This window comes from Pelophylax lessonae (genome assembly GCF_965119305.1).
Source record: "Pelophylax lessonae genome assembly, chromosome: 1".
Lineage (NCBI taxonomy): Eukaryota > Metazoa > Chordata > Amphibia > Anura > Ranidae > Pelophylax > Pelophylax lessonae.
In genome coordinates, this window is record NC_138768.1 from 81795929 (window position 1) to 81814237 (window position 18309).

The 18309-nt window shown below is 41.5% G+C and overlaps 1 protein-coding gene across 1 annotated transcript in view; it reads left to right on the forward strand.

Annotated features, from left to right (window-relative positions):
- The window catches only part of OSMR (oncostatin M receptor), a 107237-nt gene that overhangs the window by 24721 nt on the left and 64207 nt on the right, over positions 1–18309 (forward strand). The window contains exons 2-4 of the mRNA XM_082264846.1: positions 8375–8471; positions 12748–12917; positions 14719–14893. Of these exons, the coding sequence (XP_082120972.1) occupies positions 8393–8471; positions 12748–12917; positions 14719–14893 (424 nt within the window). The 5' untranslated portion in view covers positions 8375–8392. The remainder of the gene's footprint in view (positions 1–8374; positions 8472–12747; positions 12918–14718; positions 14894–18309) is intronic.

Sequence of the window (18309 nt, forward strand, 5' to 3'; positions counted from 1 at the left end):
ACACACAGAGGCACACAGACACACATACACATATATACAGACACACAGACACACATACAGCTGCAAGAAAAAGTATGTGAACCCTTTGGAATGATATGGATGTCTGAACAAATTGGTCATAAAATGTGATCTGATCATCATCTAAGTCACAACAATAGACAATCACAGTCTGCTTAAACTAATAACACACAAAGAATGAAATGTTGCCATGTTTTTATTGAACACACCATGTAAACATTCACAGTGCAGGTGGAAAAAGTATGTGAACCCTTGGATTTAATAACTGGTTGAACCTCCTTTGGCAGCAATAACTTCAACCAAACATTTCCTGTAGTTGCAGATCAGACTTGCACAACGGTCAGGAGTAATTCTTGACCATTCCTCTTTACAGAACTGTTTCAGTTCAGCAATTTTCTTGGAATGTCTGGTGTAAATCGCTTTCTTGAGGTCATGCCACAGCATCTCAATCGGGTTGAGGTCAGGACTCTGACTGGGCCACTTCAGAAGGCGTATTTTCTTCTGTTTAAGCTATTCTGTTGTTGATTTACTTCTATGCTTTGGGTCATTGTCCTGTTGCAACATCTATCTTCTGTTGAGCTTGCTGGTAGACAGATGGCCTTAAGTTCTCCTGCAAAATGTCTTAATAAACTTGGGAATTCATTTTTCCTTCGATGATAGCAATCCGTCCAGGCCCTGACGCAGCAAAGCAGCCCCAAACCATGATGCCCCCACCACCATACTTCACAGTTGGGATGAGGTTTTGATGTTGGTGTGCTGTGTCTAAATGGTGTCCTGTGCCATTAATTCTTGACCATTCCTCTTTACAGAACTGTTTCAGTTCAGCAATATTCTTGGGATGTCTGCTGTGAATCGCTTTCTTGAGGTCATGCCACAGCATCTCATTCGAGTTGAGGTCAGGACTCTGACTGGGCCACTTCAGAAGGCGTATTTTCTTCTGTTTAAGCCATTCTGTTGTTGATTTACTTCTATGCTTTGGGTCATTGTCCTGTTGCAACACTCATCTTCTGTTGAGCTTGCTGGTAGACAGATGGCCTTAAGTTCTCCTGCAAAATGTCTAAATAAACTTGGGAATTAATTTTTTCCTTCGATGATAGCATTCCGTCCAGGCCCTGACGCAGCAAAGCAGCCCCAAAACATGATGCCTCCACCACCATACTTCACAGTTGGGATGAGGTTTTGATGTTGGTGTGCTGTGCCTCTTTTTCGCCACACATAGTGTGTGTGTGTCTTCCAAACAACTCAACTTTGGTTTCATCTGTCCACAGAATATTTTGCCAGTACTGCTGTGGAACATCCAGGTGCTCTTATGCAAACTGTAAACGTGGAGCAATGTGTTGTTTGGACAGCAGTGGCTTCTTCTGTGCTATCCTCCCATGAAATCCATTCTTGTTTAGTGTTTTACGTATTGTAGATTCGCTAACAGGGATGTTAGCATTTGCCAGTGACTTTGTAAGTCTTTAGCTGACACTCTAGGATTCTTCTTCAACTCATTGAGCAGTCTGTGCTGTGCTCTTGCAGTCATCTTTACAGGACGGCCACTGCTAGGGAGAGTGAACTTTCTCCATTTATAGACAATTTGTCTTACCATGGACTGATGAACAGCAAGGCTTTTGGAGATACTTTTATAACCCTTTCCAGCTTTATGCAAGTCAACAATTCTTATTTGTAGGTCTTCTGAGAGCTCTTTTGTGCGAGGCATCATTCACATCAGGCAATGCTTCTTGTGAAAAGCAAACCCAGAACTGGTGTGTGTTTTTTATAGGGCAGGGCAGCTGTAACCAACACCTCCAATCTCATCTCAATTATTGGACTCCAGTTGGCTGACATCTCACTCCAATTAGCTCTTGGAGATGTCATTAGTCTAGGGGTTCACATACTTTTTCCACCTGCACTGTGAATGTTTACATGGTGTGTTCAACAAAAACATGGCAACATTTCATTCTTTGTGTGTTATTAGTTTAAGCAGATTGTGATTGCCTATTGTTGTGACTTAGATGATGATCAGATCACATTTTATGACCAATTTGTGAAGAAATCCATATCATTCCAAAGGGTTCACATACTTTTTCTTGCAGCTGTATATACAGACAGACACACACACTCACACCACTGCTTGCCTGCACATTTCCCCTCTCTTCATCTACACTTTTAGATCTCTGCAGTCTCCTGTTATCTCCACCCTCATCCAGCCCCCTCCAGCACTGCAGCTCTTATTGGCTTTCCTATGACTCACCTCTCCTTCCTTGCTGGCAAACTCTCACGAGAGAACTGCGCATGATATCATTAGCCTAGGGCCAGCTAATGACCAGACAAGAAAGAGGAAGTGGGCTATATAAGGTATTTACTGGCAACAAAAAAGGTTTTACTATGCAAAGTTAAAACAACAAAGGCAGAAGATTTAATAGATAAAAAGATGAAAACATGACTGAAGGTCCACTTTAAAGTGTATTTCCACTTTTGCAGCCAGAGTAGAATAACACCTTCTTTCCTTCTTTAAATTTGTTATGTCCCTATTCACATAGAATAACCTAAAAAAGCTGAAATAAATTGCAGCTTACTTTTTTAAATTCTCTATTCTGGACCCCTCACTTCCCCCAGCAAGAAAGAATCCTAGGTAGTTTTCTTTGTTTATGAGGGGGCTGGACAGCTGTGTTTGGCATAGGTAACCCCGTCTGTACTGTGCAGGAAGATCCTCATTATCAATTATGACTAGATATGAACATTGTCTGTCCTAACAAAGGGTTAAAGATATAGAGAGGCTGGGCTTCTTACATTGTATGGTGATGAGAACAGACTTGGGACAGGCTCACTCTGATGTTGTTCAAAAAAACTCCTGAGAAACATCTAAAAGGTGAGAAATATATTTTTTTAAATTGAGTACAAAAGTGTAAATACATTCTAGAGCTAAAGTTTAAAATTGTATTTTGCCTTCGCTGGTTCCTTCTTCCTCCCTTCATCTACATGCTAAAAAATGTTTTAGAAAGACTTTTCATTTTTATTGCATATCTAATTTTAGACCCATTGATGTCATCACTAGATCATGGCTAGTGGCAGGGGCCAACAGTGTGCCGTACATAGCTTCCTGAAAACATCACAGGACCCTGCCCAATACTTTTCCCAAGAACCTTCTGCTCTGATGCAAGCCACTGCTGCACCTCCTAATGCACACTGTGAGAAGTGTGCAGAGTGTGCACTGAAATAAAGCAAGTCATTTCAGTACAGGAGAGAAACATGTACAATAGTGCAAGGATGAAGGGAAGGCTGGGGTTCAGCTTTAGAGAATGTCTAACATGTTTACCTCCATCATATCAGTGCACGTGGGAAAGGAATGTAAAGTCTGGGAACTTCTTCTCTGTCTTTTAAAGTGTATTTTCCTGCTTGTCCACACACTGATTCTACCTTGACAGATTCATTGTTATTGATTGGTGAATCCAATCCAAGTATTTCCATTCTCAGTGCTTTGACCTCTATTGCTGGGGCTCAGAAAGTGGCAGATTTACAGTAGTCCTCCATAATAACAAGAATGCATAGACAAAATGTATATACAGTATCTCACAAAAGTGAGTACACCCCTAACATTTTTGTAAATATTTTATTATATCTTTTCATGTGACAACACTGAAGAAATGACACTTTGCTACAATGTAAAGTAGTGAGTGTACAGCTTGTATAAGAGTATAAATTTGCTATCCCCTCAAAATAACACTAAACCGCTGACAACAAAAGTTAGTACACCCCTATGGGAAAATGTCCAAATTGGGCCCAATTAGCAATTTTCCCTCCCCAGTGTCATGTGACTCATTAGTGTTACAAGGTCTCAGGTGTGAATGGGGAGCAGGTGTGTTACATTTGGTGTTATTGCTCTCACTCTCTCTCACACTGGTCACTGGAAGTTTAGCATGTCACCTCATGGCAAAGAACTCTCTAAGGTCCTGAAAAAAAGAATTGTTGCTCTACACAAAGATGGCCTAGGCTAAAGGAAGATTGCCAAGACCCTGAAACTGAGCTGCAGCACGGTGGCCAAGATCATACAGTGGTTTAACAGGACAGGTTCCACTCAGAACAGGCCTCGCCATAGTCTACCACAGAAGTTGAGTGCACCTGCTCAACGTCATATCCAGAGGTTGTCTTTGGTTTTCATATGAGTGTTGCCAGCATTGCAGAGGTTGAAGGGTTGGGGGAACAGCCTGTCAGTGCTCAGACCATACGCCGCACACTGCATCAAAGTGGTCTGCATGGCTGTCGTCCGTGAAGGAAGCCTCTTCTAAAGATGATGCACAAGAAAGGCCGCAAACAGTTTGCTGAAGACAAGCAGACTAAGGACATGGATTACTGGAACCCTGTTCTGTGGTCTGATGAGACCAAGATAAACTTATTTGGTTCAGATGGTGTCAAGCGTGTGTGGCGGCAACCAGGTGAGCAGTACAAAGACAAGTGTGTCTTGCTTACAGTCAAGCATGGTGGTGGGAGTGTCATCGTCTGGGGCTGCATGAGTGCTGCCCGCACTGGGGAGCTATAGTTCATTGAGGGAACCATGAATGCCAACATGTACTGTGACATACTGAAACAAAGCATGATCCCCTACCTTCGGAGACTGGGCAGTATTCCAACATGATAACGACCCCAAACACACCTCTGAGACGACCACTGCCTTGCTAAAGAAGCTGAGGGTAAAGGTGATGGACTGGCCAGGCATTTCTGCAGACCTAAACCCTATTGAGCATCTGTGGGGCATCCTCAAATGGAAAGTGGAGGAGTGCAAAGTCTCTAACATTCACCAGCTCTGTGATGTCATCATGGAGGAGTGGAAGAGGACTCCAGTGGCAACCTGTGAAGCTCTGGTGAACTTCATGCCCAAGAGGGTTGAGGCAGTGCTGGAAAATAATGGTGGCAATACAAAATTTTGACACTTTGGACCTAACTTGGACATTTTGACTTAGGGGTGTACTCACTTTTGTTGCCAGTGGTTTAGACATTAATGGCTGTGTGTTGAGTTATTTTGAGGGGATGGCAAATTTAAATTGTTATACAAGCTGTACACTCACTACTTTACATTGTACAAAGTGTCATTTCTTCAGTGTTGTCACATGAAAAGATATAATAAAATATTTACAAAAATGTGAGGGGTGTACTTTTGTGAGATACTGTGTGTATATATATATATATATACAGTATATATTTATATATATATATATATATATACACACACAATCAGCTTTAGCCCCCGTTCACACTAAGGCGACCTGTGAGGCGACCTGGTCGCCTCACAGGTCGCCTCCCATAGGGAAGCTGCGGACCCGTTCTAATAGGAGCGACACAAGTCGCTCCCACTTCGAAAAAGGGTCCGGAGCTTCTTTGGGGCGACCCGGAGGCGACCGCTATAGACTTCAATGTTATGAAGTCCATGGCGGCTGCTCCGAGGTCGCGGCGCGCTGCAAGTAGCGTCGCCCCTATGTGAACGGGGCCTGAATGTCTTCTGTTTCTATGTATAGTTTTGAAATCATTTTGAATTATAGTACATGGGGCAGCCAAATTTACGCATTACACACCCACTCCTATGCAGTACTACATAACGATTGCACTTTTACTGCTCCCTTTCATAATGCAAGTCTATGAGTCAGATGCCTCAATGAAAACAACACACTCCCTGTGTGGCTGATATCTTAAAGAGATACTGTCATCAATTTATACACTGTGGGCTTAACAGATCACTTAAAGTGGTTCTAAAGGCAAAAGAGAGAGTGTGAATTGAGGCATATATGGACTTTAATGGTACCGTATACAAGTTCCACACAAATATTATATATAAAAAGATTTTTATTCAAAAATATATAAAAAAAAGACACATACTATATTAATCTAAAAAGTAATTTTTTTGTGTCTATTTGCTCAATGAAAATTATTTGCATATGGGATGACCTTAAAGTCATATCCGTTACTTATTGTGGTTGACACCATCTGGATGCTGGACACTCAACATGTTTTGCGGAACAAAACTCACCTCTTCTTCAGGAGCTTATAGCACACATAGGTGTACTTTTAATAAACAGAGAAAAGCCGTGATCCTGAGGATCACAAATGATCTCTGATGAGTTACCGTTTAGTTTGCTGAGATGAGGAGCAGAGAACATGTTCTTCTCTTCTCATCACAGTACATGACCGTTTCTGTCACAAACGGCCAGTTTAGAAAAGAGAGATCTGAAGATCTCACAGCCGTTATTCTGAAATATCTCCATTCCAGATTCCCCAGCTCAGAGGTGGAGAATCAGGGGGAGAAGCTGTGTGATAGAGGAAGAAGACTTCTTTCTTCTGATATATCAGCACCAGTGGGTTCAAAATTTAAAAAAAATATATATAATATATATATATATATATATATGGTATGTATGTATGGGTGTATATATATATATATATATACTATATATATATATATATATATATATATACTGTATGTACTGGTGTATATATATATATATATATATATATATATATATACATACTGTATGTACATATGTATATACACTGTATGTATATATACTGTATATGTGTGTGTGTGTGTAGATAGATAGATATTCAGTTAGTTTTCATGTGTCAGAACATGTCATTACGAGTGCTTTTAAACTTTGGTTTCACTTTTTAAACTTGGCGGCACTGTAATCTCACAAAATCTCGTGAGATTACAGGCAGTCCACCCAGTTATACAGGGATCATGACCGTTTTTAGAGAAAAAAATTCTACTCTGATCACCCTTTGAGAATTGAAGTTCTCGACCACCTAAACTGGGTGCCAGAGTTGATAATTTTTCTCTGAGAATTGCCGAGAAGTCTACTGAGAGAAAACTTCTCAGTTTACTAAACGTACACCATAAAGAGAGCAAAAATTGACATCAAAATGCTGCAATATAGAATAATAACCATAATTAATTATATAACTCATGTATCATACATATATTATGTGACTATAAATAAAGGTGTGGTAAAACCCCAGTGCATGCCCTTATCCGGAAAGGGTCCACCCACGGAACACCAAAAGGATACACGCCTATCCTGGCGAATGTGGGAATCACACCCAACAGGGAAGATAAAGATGAACCAATTCCTTATCTAAGAAAAGAATGGAAATAAAAGGTTGAAGCACAGATGAAGCCATTATCAACTCTGACAAGCAAATAAATGGGAATGACCCCAATGAAAAATAAAGAGGGGGGATCGGCTCAAGGCGCCAGAGCCTATCACCAAAAAAGGAAGAAAAAGAAGGAAAAAGGGGGGGGGGTGTTATAAGGTAAGAGGAGAAAAGAAAAACGGAGAAACAACAAGAAAGGGGAAGAAGCAGAAGGAAAGGAGGAACAGAAAAAAGAGAAGGGAAAGGGAAAAAAGAAAAAGGGACGAGAGGGGGGGGAGAGAGGAAGGAAAAGGGAGAAGGAAGGAAGGAAGGGTGGGGGGATGAGGGTAAAGGGGGGGAGGGAGGAAAGGAAAGAAAGGGAAAAAGAAAGGAAGGGGTGGAGGGAAAAAGGGAGGGGAGAAAGGGAAAGAAAAAAATTGGGGGCACTCAACGGGGGGGGGGGGGCAGGGACCCGAGAAGAGAGGAGGAGGAGAAGGCCCCGACTGCACAGAGCAGGTAAGTATTACATGTTTGTTATTTTAGAAGAAAGATAAATGAGACCTTAAGATATCTTTAAGGCTGATTCACACCTGAATCACACAAGAACGGGGTCTGCATTCCTGTGCGATTCAGTGAGGTGCGATTTTGCAGCCCATTCATTTGAACACAGGAGGTGAGGTCACCTCCCTGCCGCTCCACCTTTTTCCAATCAGAGAACGCCTTGCATTCATTGTGAAAATGCAAAATGTTCCCTGAATGGTGCCTGTGCCAAGCAATAAACCTTCTGTGTTCAGTAACAGTGATACTTGATACTGTGATACAGTGATACTGCGTTACAGTGATTTCCATCTTCCACACGGATCCCACCGGTATGAAACAAACATACTTACACTGGGCAAAGCTCAATGCAACTATGTAAAAATGACCTTACCTGGAATTCAGCTTTGATGATGATTTGCTCATTACAGAGCTGCGGTAATGTGTACCTTTTATTTCTGGCCAGAGTTTAGTTTTTAATGAACTGACAGTCAAGCAATGTACAGTAGATTGAAAATAAATAAGTACATATACAACAGCATACATATGAAAAAGTAATTAAAAAATAATATGACTAGAACAGCTACTACTACTACTTCTAATAATAATAATAATAATATTATTAATAAATACCAATAATAAAAAATGTTTCTAAATCCAGTTGTCGTTCATTTGGGGATTTCCTCTAAAGTCAACTATGTTTTCTTTATTCCAGACCATTTCTTCTCAATCAATGGACCATTCTGCTGGGCTTCATGGCAATATCTATGTGCTTCTCATAATTCTTCAGCTGGCAATAAAGAGCTGCCAAGGTATAATTTAGCAGAGCCATTTAAGCATCTCTGGGCTGGTCATATACATATATACATACACAGGGCTTTTTTTCAGCAGGGAAAGCGGGGGAACGCAGTTCCGGCACCTCTAGTACTGAATGTACTGTATGTAATGACAAGAGGTGCTGGGGTGTGCTGGAGGAGCTATTGATGCTGACTGCTGGGGGATCTATTGTTGTTGGAGGGGATCTTTTTTGCATGTTGATCTATTGTTGCTGAGGACATCTGTTGTTTTTGTTTGCTGGGGGGGGGGGGGTGCTTATGTTGCTGGGGAAGGGGGTCAATTGTTGCTTGTCTTCTGCTGTTGAGGGTGGGGTTTATTGATGCTTGCTGCTGGGAGATCTGTTGCATGGTGCTCAAGGTCTATTGCTGGGCTGGGGTGGTCTTTTTTTGCAGGGGTCCATTGTTGCTGGGGGACATCTATTGTTGCTGGGGGGGTCTATGGTTGCCATACAAATTACTTAGCACCACGAAATGGTACTTGGCTCTATGTTCTCTAAAAGGGCGATACTGAGAGGCGGGTGGGGGGTGGAATCAAGAAACAGTGCTTGGAGGTGGTTAGGGGGATTGACTCAGAAAGAGGGAGTTCCGGCACCTATTCTCTGAGAAAAAAAGCCCTGTACATACATATATTGTGATGCAATTGATTGAACTGATTTGTGCATTGCTTGTGACATTTAGCCCCGGCTCACATTATAGCGATGTCAGACATCGCATATGATTCACAATGCACTGCTCTGAAAATCACATGGGATGTCTGTGCGATGCAAATTCAGCCATACATATTGTATACAGATTGTATGGCTGAATTTGCATCTGATTCGGACTGAACACGCACAGGACCCTTTTTTGGGTCCGCAGCAGAATTGGATCACATGGTGGTTCACACCAATGCGATCAGATTCATGTCCAAACTGTCGTTTCGCACTGCGATATGCGAACTGATCTGGGGGTGTCATTAACTTTGTATTGACACCTCCAGCGATTGGCATATGGCAGTGTGAGCTGCCTGCGATTTGAATGTGATGCGGGAGCCCGCCTTAGGCACAGTGTATTTTGTGTTTTTTTTTTTCCATAATATATTTTATTTAGGAAAAATAACATTGTACAGTCAGCAAAAACAGTAAACGTACATTAAAAATCGTAAAACATAGCAGAACAGCTGATGACAATACGGTAACCATGCATTAACCAACTGAGATGAGGAAGGGTCCCTCTCAACAGGGCGGGGGGTTGAACCCGGCGCTTATATCAATAAGCAAGTGAGACTTTAAAGCTCATTATAAATTTCTATATAAAGGCAGATATTTGTGTGACTTGCCAGGTCTTTATATGAATGGTATGGGTGAGATGTAGTCATAGGGGAATCTATGGGTGTCCCCAAGTCAAAATACAAGATTAGAGCTGACAAAGTTGGCTGTGCGGGAAATATTGGGGTTTGATGTAGTGGAGGAAGAGGCGGGACAAATATTTGGGGGGTTTTCTTTTGAGATATCGGAGTATCGGGGAGGTCTTTGGTCTATATGTGCTATGTGGTGCATGCATAGGAAACCTCTACATAGGTGAACGATGTGGTGGGGAGAATGGGAAAAGAGAAAGATTAGGAGAGAAAAAATGTGAGAAAAAAGGGGGGATTTAAGGGGACGTTAACCACTTGCCAACCACATGCCGCCTATTTACTGCGGCAGTGTGGCTCCCCCAGGCAAACCGACGTAGGTCTACGTCGGTCGCGAAAAGGGAGCTAGGGGCGAGCACGCACCGCTGGCAGCGCGCTCCCGCCCCCAGTCGGCAACGGGGAAGCCGATGCAGTGGGCAGGCGGCTCCGATTGCCGCCTGACACCCACGATCGTTCCCCGCTGAGAGAGAAGGGCAGTCGGCTGTTGTAAACACAGCTGACCATTCTTCTCCCTGGGATGATCACAGAGCTCCTGTGATCCTTCTATATAGGATCACATGTCTCTATGGTCATTTCAGAAGCCACGCCACCCCCCCCCCCCACAGTTAGAATCACTCCCCTAGGCTCACATTTAACCTATTGATCACCCAGAGGGTTAACCCCTTCCCTGCCAATGGCATTATTACAGTAACAGTGCATATTTATAGCAGTGATTACTGTAGTAATGTCACTGGTACCCCCAAAAGTGTCAAAAATGTCAGTTAGGGGTCCGATCTGTCCGCCGCAATGTCGCAGCCCTGCTAAAAATCGCAGATTGACGCCATTACTAGTAAAAAAAAAAAACAATAAAAATGACATAAATCTTTCCCGTAGTTTGTAGACGCGATAACTTTTGCGCAAACCAATCAAAATACGCTTATTGCGATTTTGTTTTTACTAAAAATATGTAGCAGGAAACAAATTGGCCTAAAATGCTAAAAAAATTTAGATTTTTATTTATTTAGTTTTTTGAGAATGTTATATTACAGAATGTGAAAAACACTGTTTTTTTTCAGAATTTTTGCTAATTTTTTGTTTATAGCGCAAAAAAATAAAAATCACACAGGTGATCAAATTCCACCAAAAGAAAGCTCTATTTGTGGGGGAAAAAAGGACATCAATTTTATTTTGGTACAGTGTCGCATGACCGCGCAATTTTTCGTTAAAGTAGAGCAAAATATGGCCTGGTCATTAAGGAGGCAAATCCTTCCGGTCCAGAAGTGGTAAAGAGAGGGGGGATGATGTGTGTGTGTGGGGGGGGGGGGCGGGGGGTTTCACCATCTCTTAATTCCCTCTTATATATTGTGAAAGGATGTCAATATAGAAAACATTACCAAAGTGCGCTAAACAAATAATGAACCAATAGTTCAAAAATACAAGGATGGTGTCCGGGTTGGCACTAAAAACATATGCATTCAATCCAAACAAAGTGCAAAAACTATAAAAAAGTCTTTCTTTTCAAATTGGAGTGAAGGTGAGGGAGTGTTGGGAGGTGGGTGGGGCCTCGTCCCAAAAAATATGATCCAAAGTGGTTCTCAGTGGCCTGATGTACACATGTGGACACCCAGTGTTAGGAGTGGACTCTTACCACAATGTGGAGAGATGTGAGCATGTGCTATGTTGTGTCCAGAAGTCCCAACTGGTCAAGCTGGCAGGGATGGCTCTCGGAATGGACCAGAACAATCAGCTGCTTCCAAAGTGGGTAGGGATCTGTAGGCTTCCAAGCAGGGGGAGATGCCAAGACAGAACAAACCCAGAGAAAAGAAGAGGACTATAGTGCATTACCTTCGACTTTATTTAGGAACTGAATGAGGATACACTTACACAATCCAGACGAACAAACAGCAAATACAGGGCGGTCGCGGATGTCTGCAGTACAAACCGGGACCTATGACAGCACGGCTGGCTCCCCCCGACGCGTTTCCACTAACAAGTCGGCTTCTGGGATTGGAGCAGAAGCCGACTTGTTAGTGGAAATGCGTCGGGGGGAGCCAGCCGTGCTGTCATAGGTCCCAGTTTGTACTGCAGACATCCGCGACCGCCCTGTATTTGCTGTTTGTTCGTCTGGATTGTGTAAGTGTATCCTCATTCAGTTCCTAAATAAAGTCGAAGGTAATGCACTATAGTCCTCTTCTTTTCTCTGGGTTTGTTCTGTCTTGGCATCTCCCCCTGCTTGGAAGCCTACAGATCCCTCCCCACTTTGGAAGCAGCTGATTGTTCCGGTCCATTCCGAGAGCCATCCCTGCCAGCTTGACCAGTTGGGACTTCTGGACACAACATAGCACATGCTCACATCTCTCCACATTGTGGTAAGAGTCCACTCCTAACACTGGGTGTCCACATGTGTACATCAGGCCACTGAGAACCACTTTGGATCATATTTTTTGGGACGAGGCCCCACCCACCTCCCAACACTCCCTCACCTTCACTCCAATTTGAAAAGAAAGACTTTTTTATAGTTTTTGCACTTTGTTTGGATTGAATGCATATGTTTTTGGTGCCAACCCGGACACCATCCTTGTATTTTTGAACTATTGGTTCATTATTTGTTTAGCGCACTTTGGTAATGTTTTCTATATTGCCATCCTTTCACGTTTAATTTATATTTCAGTGCTGCTTTCACTTCACTTTTCATTATTTTAGGTTCGCGCACCTATTTTCTTTCACCTCTCATATATTGCCTAGTGTTTTTTTTTTTTTAATCTAGCCCCACATTTCTTGGTTTTCCCCCTTTGCTCTGGGAAATACTGACATTACATGTTGCCAGTAAGTAAATCTCAATGTATTCTGCCATTCTCACAAATTTCTTTAATGTTTTAGAGCCCCAGACGTTTTTTCCCCCTCGGAATCTGGAGGTGTACCCTGACCTCCACCAGCAGCAACGCTTGGTTGTAGAATGGGACTTCGGTGACGCAGTCTACTCTTCTGGATTAAATGTTTTTTTTCACATCCAAGTTGCAAGATCCATAAAAAATAACATCATTCATGATGTAAGTACAATGGTTTATATTCTGGTGTTATTCAGACAGCTGAGCGCAGGCGTTCTGTGTTTGTGTAAAGAATAAATCCACTCTCATGTGACATCTATAATTGCTACACAAGCTTTTTGGGATTCATTGCTCCAAAAAGGACCTCTTCACTTTAATATGGGGATGGATGTGCTTACTAAATCCTCCAAAAAAAGTAGAATTTTTAAATTATTATAATAGTATTCTGTATATTGCAATTTTGTTTCGAAAACTCCAGGTATTTCTTTTAGGGGTCTTTCACACGGGCGATCCGATCAGATCCGCCTGTCAGTTTTTTAGGCGGATCTGATCGGATCCTCCATGCAGCTCTATGGGGCAGCGGGTGTCAGCGGAGACACCTCCACGTGAAATCCGGACGGATGGAAACCCTATTTTTCCATCCGTTCAGTAATCGGAGCGGAGCGGATCTGATGAGAGCGGACAAGCGGTCCGCTCTCATCCGATCCCCCATAGAGGGCAGCGGGTGCTGAGACACCTCCCTCTCCGCTCTGCAAGCGGAGACGGAGCTGTCATCCGCCGGCTCAGCTGGGATCGCGGATCGATCCCCGCTGAGCAACACGGATCCGCCTACGGAGGCGGACCGTGTGAAAGAGCCCTTAGGCTGCATTCACACCTGAGCGTAGCATCTTTGAGCATTTTTCCTGGCTTTTTTTTGTGCATTTTTATGCACGATTTTGAGCTATAGCATTATCATCTGTTGCATTATTTGATTCTAGGTATTTCAGCTTTTTTAGCTTTTCCATTAGCTTTTATTTCTTTTTTTTTAATTACTATTGTTTTTTTTTTCCATTAGGGTAAGGGGTTACAGTTAACGTTAGGTTAAAGTTAGGATTATAGGTTAGGGTTATTTGTTATTATTTTATTTTTTGTTAGGGTTTTAATACTATTACTACTACTACTAAAAAAAAATAACAATAATAAAAAAAATGAATAAATAAATGTAAAAGAAACACAAATAAATAAAAATAATCATAAATAAATAATACATATATTTAATAAATGAATACAAAGTAATAATAAATAAATAATCCCTAACCTTTAAAAAAATAAAATAATAATAAATAACTAAACACCCTAACCCAACACAAAATGCATAAATACATTATTATAAAGATTATTCATATTAATAGTTTTTTTTGTTTGGGTTTAGGTGTTTATTATTATTATTATTAATAATAATAATAATTACATTATTTAATATTTAATTAATTTATTTTATTTATTATTTGTTTATGCTGATATTTAGTTATTTGTGTATTTATTTTCCATTTATTTATTTGCATATTATTACTATTTTATTTTTTAAATGTTTTAATTTGAGCAGAAAATCACGCAAAAGCATGCAAATGCGCACAGAAAAGAGCAAATGACGCATTTTAATTTATTTCTATGGGAATAAAAATGTGACAAAAATGCTCTAATCTGCCTAATTTGAGCTACAAAAAAAGCTCCAGAACTTTTTTGAGCTTCAGGCGACTTGGAGTGGAGATGTTAACCATCTCTATAAAGAATAATTTTTTTCTCCTCCAGCATTTTGGAGCTTCGAGCTTCAAGCTATAAAACGATGAGGTGTTAACAGGGAATTGAAGTTTGTAGGTAGTTGAAATCTTTGAGAATATGTGAAAGTGGGAACGTAAAACCAATTCAAACTGATACAACACGCAGGGCTCAGGCAGTTCTTAGCTTCTTTGCAAAATATTCTGTAGTAAATAATGACAAGTCCAATTTAAATTTCTGTTGTTAATTTGCTCTGTTGTTCCAGGAATATTACAACACAAGTCTCTCTGGAAGTGATAAATCCTTCATCTGGATGTGGGATTCTGAGCTGCCTTTAGAATGTGACTCCCATTCTTTCCGTATTCGTAGCACCGTGTTTTGGAACGGTTTTCCCTCTGAACAGCATTGGAGTGTCTGGAGCCTGTGGAAGACCCATTATGGTGAGTGCAGACTTGTACGTACTGATGTCTCCTAAAGTGTTACTAAACCCAGGACTCTGCATTAATGTTCTCCACTCTTTGTCAGTTATGCTATATAATAGAGCAGGAGACATCAATTTACACATATTGCTGAATGAGTGACAGGAGGAACACACCTTCTCCCTCTCACCTAAAAGAGCAGGATCTGTTTGGTTTAAAGTGTTACTAAACCCAGAAGCCTGCAGTCACTATATCTGGTCTCCACTGTACACAAAGCATGGAAATTCTATTATTTTAGTAAATATAAACTGCTAAATACCTTTTCTCATCAGCAGTATTTAGCAGTCTTGTGACTTCTATCAGTGCCTGGTTAAAGCTTGTAGGAGGAGTTTTCATACTGTACTGAACTGTCCTATCAGGATGCAGGAATCCCGACCCTCTGTCTGGACAGTGCTGATTGGCTCTGTGCTGATCGCATGCACTCTCCCAAGAAAAAAAAAAACTCTCTAGCAAAACACACCAAACTGAGTATGTGTTGCCTGACTCCATTAACTCTGTATTATCCGGACATGTTATGGGGACAATGCAAGAAGAGGATAATCTCTGCATACAGGATCAAACAGCCTTTTTACACAATACAGAGGGTTAACCCCTTAGGTTTCACAGTGAGTATAACAAGGATGCTTTACTGCATATACAGACTGATTTTACTGTTGTGGGTTTAGTAACACTTTAATCATGTGTCACTTCAGTCCACACAGGACCAAGAGAGATCACATAGGACAGGGATCTCCAAACTACAGCCTCCAGCTGTTGCGGAACTACACGTCCCATGAGGCATTGTAAAACTCTGACATTTACATACATGACTAGGCATGATGGCAATTGTAGTTCCCAAACAACTGAAAGGCCACTTTCGACTCTTTCGAAAGAGTCAATCCATCATGGCAGCCTCCTTGACAAAATTCCACATAGTTTGTAAAGCCCTGTACACACGATCAGATATCGAAAGATCTGTCATCCGATTTTTGTTGCATGCTAGTCTGATGTCAAAAGTGAAGAGGTTATTTTCATACAAAAATTCCTGTACGACAGAATTCAACTTCAGAAGTGATGTCATGTGTTGAATTGTTTTGTATGTGTTATTTCTTTGCTGAGCATGCCTAGTGTTACTCTTACGATTTTTTTTCGGACGAAAACTGTACTAATTAAACAAAAATCGGACATTGTGTTGACGTACGATAACAATTTTATAGCCTGCACATCCAGTTTTTGTCGTCCAAAAATTCGTAATCGGCTGTCAAAAGCACTATACTAACAATCCGAAAATCGGCAAATCATTCGTCCGACGAAATTTCCCTTCCGATTTTCGTATTGTGTGTACGGGCCTTAAGTTTGTCCCAGCAGGGTGCATGGAGCTCTCATAGCCAATCAGTCTGTGGAAGTCTGGTTTGGGCAGGCCAGACTGGGCTTCTTGGTCACCCTGTAATAAGCAAAGGGTGACTTAAACATAGGAAGGGCCTAGGGAGCCAAGAGAGTGATTTCCCAACCTCTCTAAGGTCAGCTGTGTTCCACGGGCCCCCCAGCCAAATTAACTCCCGTCACACCCCCAGCACACACCCCACAAAGAGCAGTGTTCCCTCACAAGCCAGGGCCCATAGTCAGTAGGCAAGGGGCTAACCTGCAGTCCCCTCCAAAAGCCCCTGTCCTGAATGAGTTTGTCACCATAACCATACAGGTTATGGTGAGAAGGGACTAAAGCAATCAAAAAGCCTTCCAACCAAAACAGTGCACAGAGCAGTAAAGCCCTCCTATAGACTCAGCCTCATTCACAATGGGCGCTTATCCCCTGTTCATTAGAATCCTGCGTTTAGGTGCAGGCAGAAGTCACAGGTGCAGCATTCAGCCCTGCTACTGACAACCTGTAAAACTCTAGGAGAGGCTGAAAGCTGCTGTGGCTGGATGAGGCTGGACAGTGCGCCAAGCGGTACAAACATTCATGGCAGTATGCACCCAGGGAAGAATGTGCTCAAGCAAGTGTTCCAGGCATTCATTTCTTGACACATAACGCCCTAAATGTTAGTACATTGTCTGTGTATTGTCCAGCATACTACCGGCAGCAGGACTAGATGATGCACCTGTGCCTTCTGCCTGCACCAAAACACCAAAGTCTCATACACTGGGACTAAACACCTAGTGTGAATGAGGCCTAAACAGGAGTTATTCACATGTCTCATACTGTCACATATCCCAAAAATAGGCATAATATTCATTATTTTGAGACAGCAGGCAGAGCAAATCATTGCCTTATGCCACAAATGACAGGATGAACATCCAGGACCACTGGTGTATTGTGCAAATTTATAGAGCCATTTATTCCAAATTGTATACAGCTGTTTCAGACTTTTTATAATAGACTGTAACATCAGGTTATCTATTCAACCCCTTCATGCATAATCCTTTTTCTGACATTTGTTGCTTACAAGTTAAAATCAGTATTTTTTGCTAGAAAATTACTTAGAACCCCAAACATTATGTATATATATATATATATATATATATCTTTAGCAGAGACCCTAGAGAATAAAATGGAGATTGTTGCAGTATTTTATGTCACACGGTTTTTGTGCAGCAGTCTTTCAAATGCAATTTTTTTGGAAGAAATACATTTTCATGAAAAAAAAAAACAGTAAAGTTAGCCCAATTTTTTGTATAATGTGAAAGATGAAGTTACGCCAAGAAAATAGACACCTAATATGTCATGCTTTAAAATTGGGCACACTTGTGAAATGGTGATAAACTTTGGTACTTAAAAATCTCCATAGGTGACGCTTTAAAAAATCTATTTACTGTAGTTACCTGTTTAGAGTTCCAGAGAAGGTCTTGTCCTAGAATTATTACTCTTGCTCTAACAATCGTGGCGATACCTCACATCTGTGGTTTGAACACCATTTACATATGCGGGCTTGACTTACGTATGCTTTCGCTTCTGCGAGCCTTTTTTTTATTTATTGGTTTTATTTATTTTTTTTATTTTTACACTGTCCCTTTAAAAAAAATGTTATTGATCACTTTTGTTGCTGTCACAAGGACTGTAAACATCCCTTTCGACAGTAATAGGCAGTAACAGGTATTTTTTATGGATGGAGCTGGGGTCTAAAAAGACCCCAAACCCCTCCTCTGCACTTAAAAGGATTCAAAAAGCCAAGTTTGGCTGTTTTGAATACTGTCCTTTTCTTTATAATCCAGCTCCTTTAAGGTTCCAGTAACCGGAAGGGATGTCATGACATTGCTTCCGGGTGTCTACAGTGGAGACCTGATCAAAGCTGAATCCGGCTTTGTTCAGGTCTTCTGCCAGTCGGCAGACATGCTGGCTGGTTGCTCTGGTCTACTGGTGGGACAGGAGACCCGGGCGTGCCACGGAAGGCGGCGGGAGG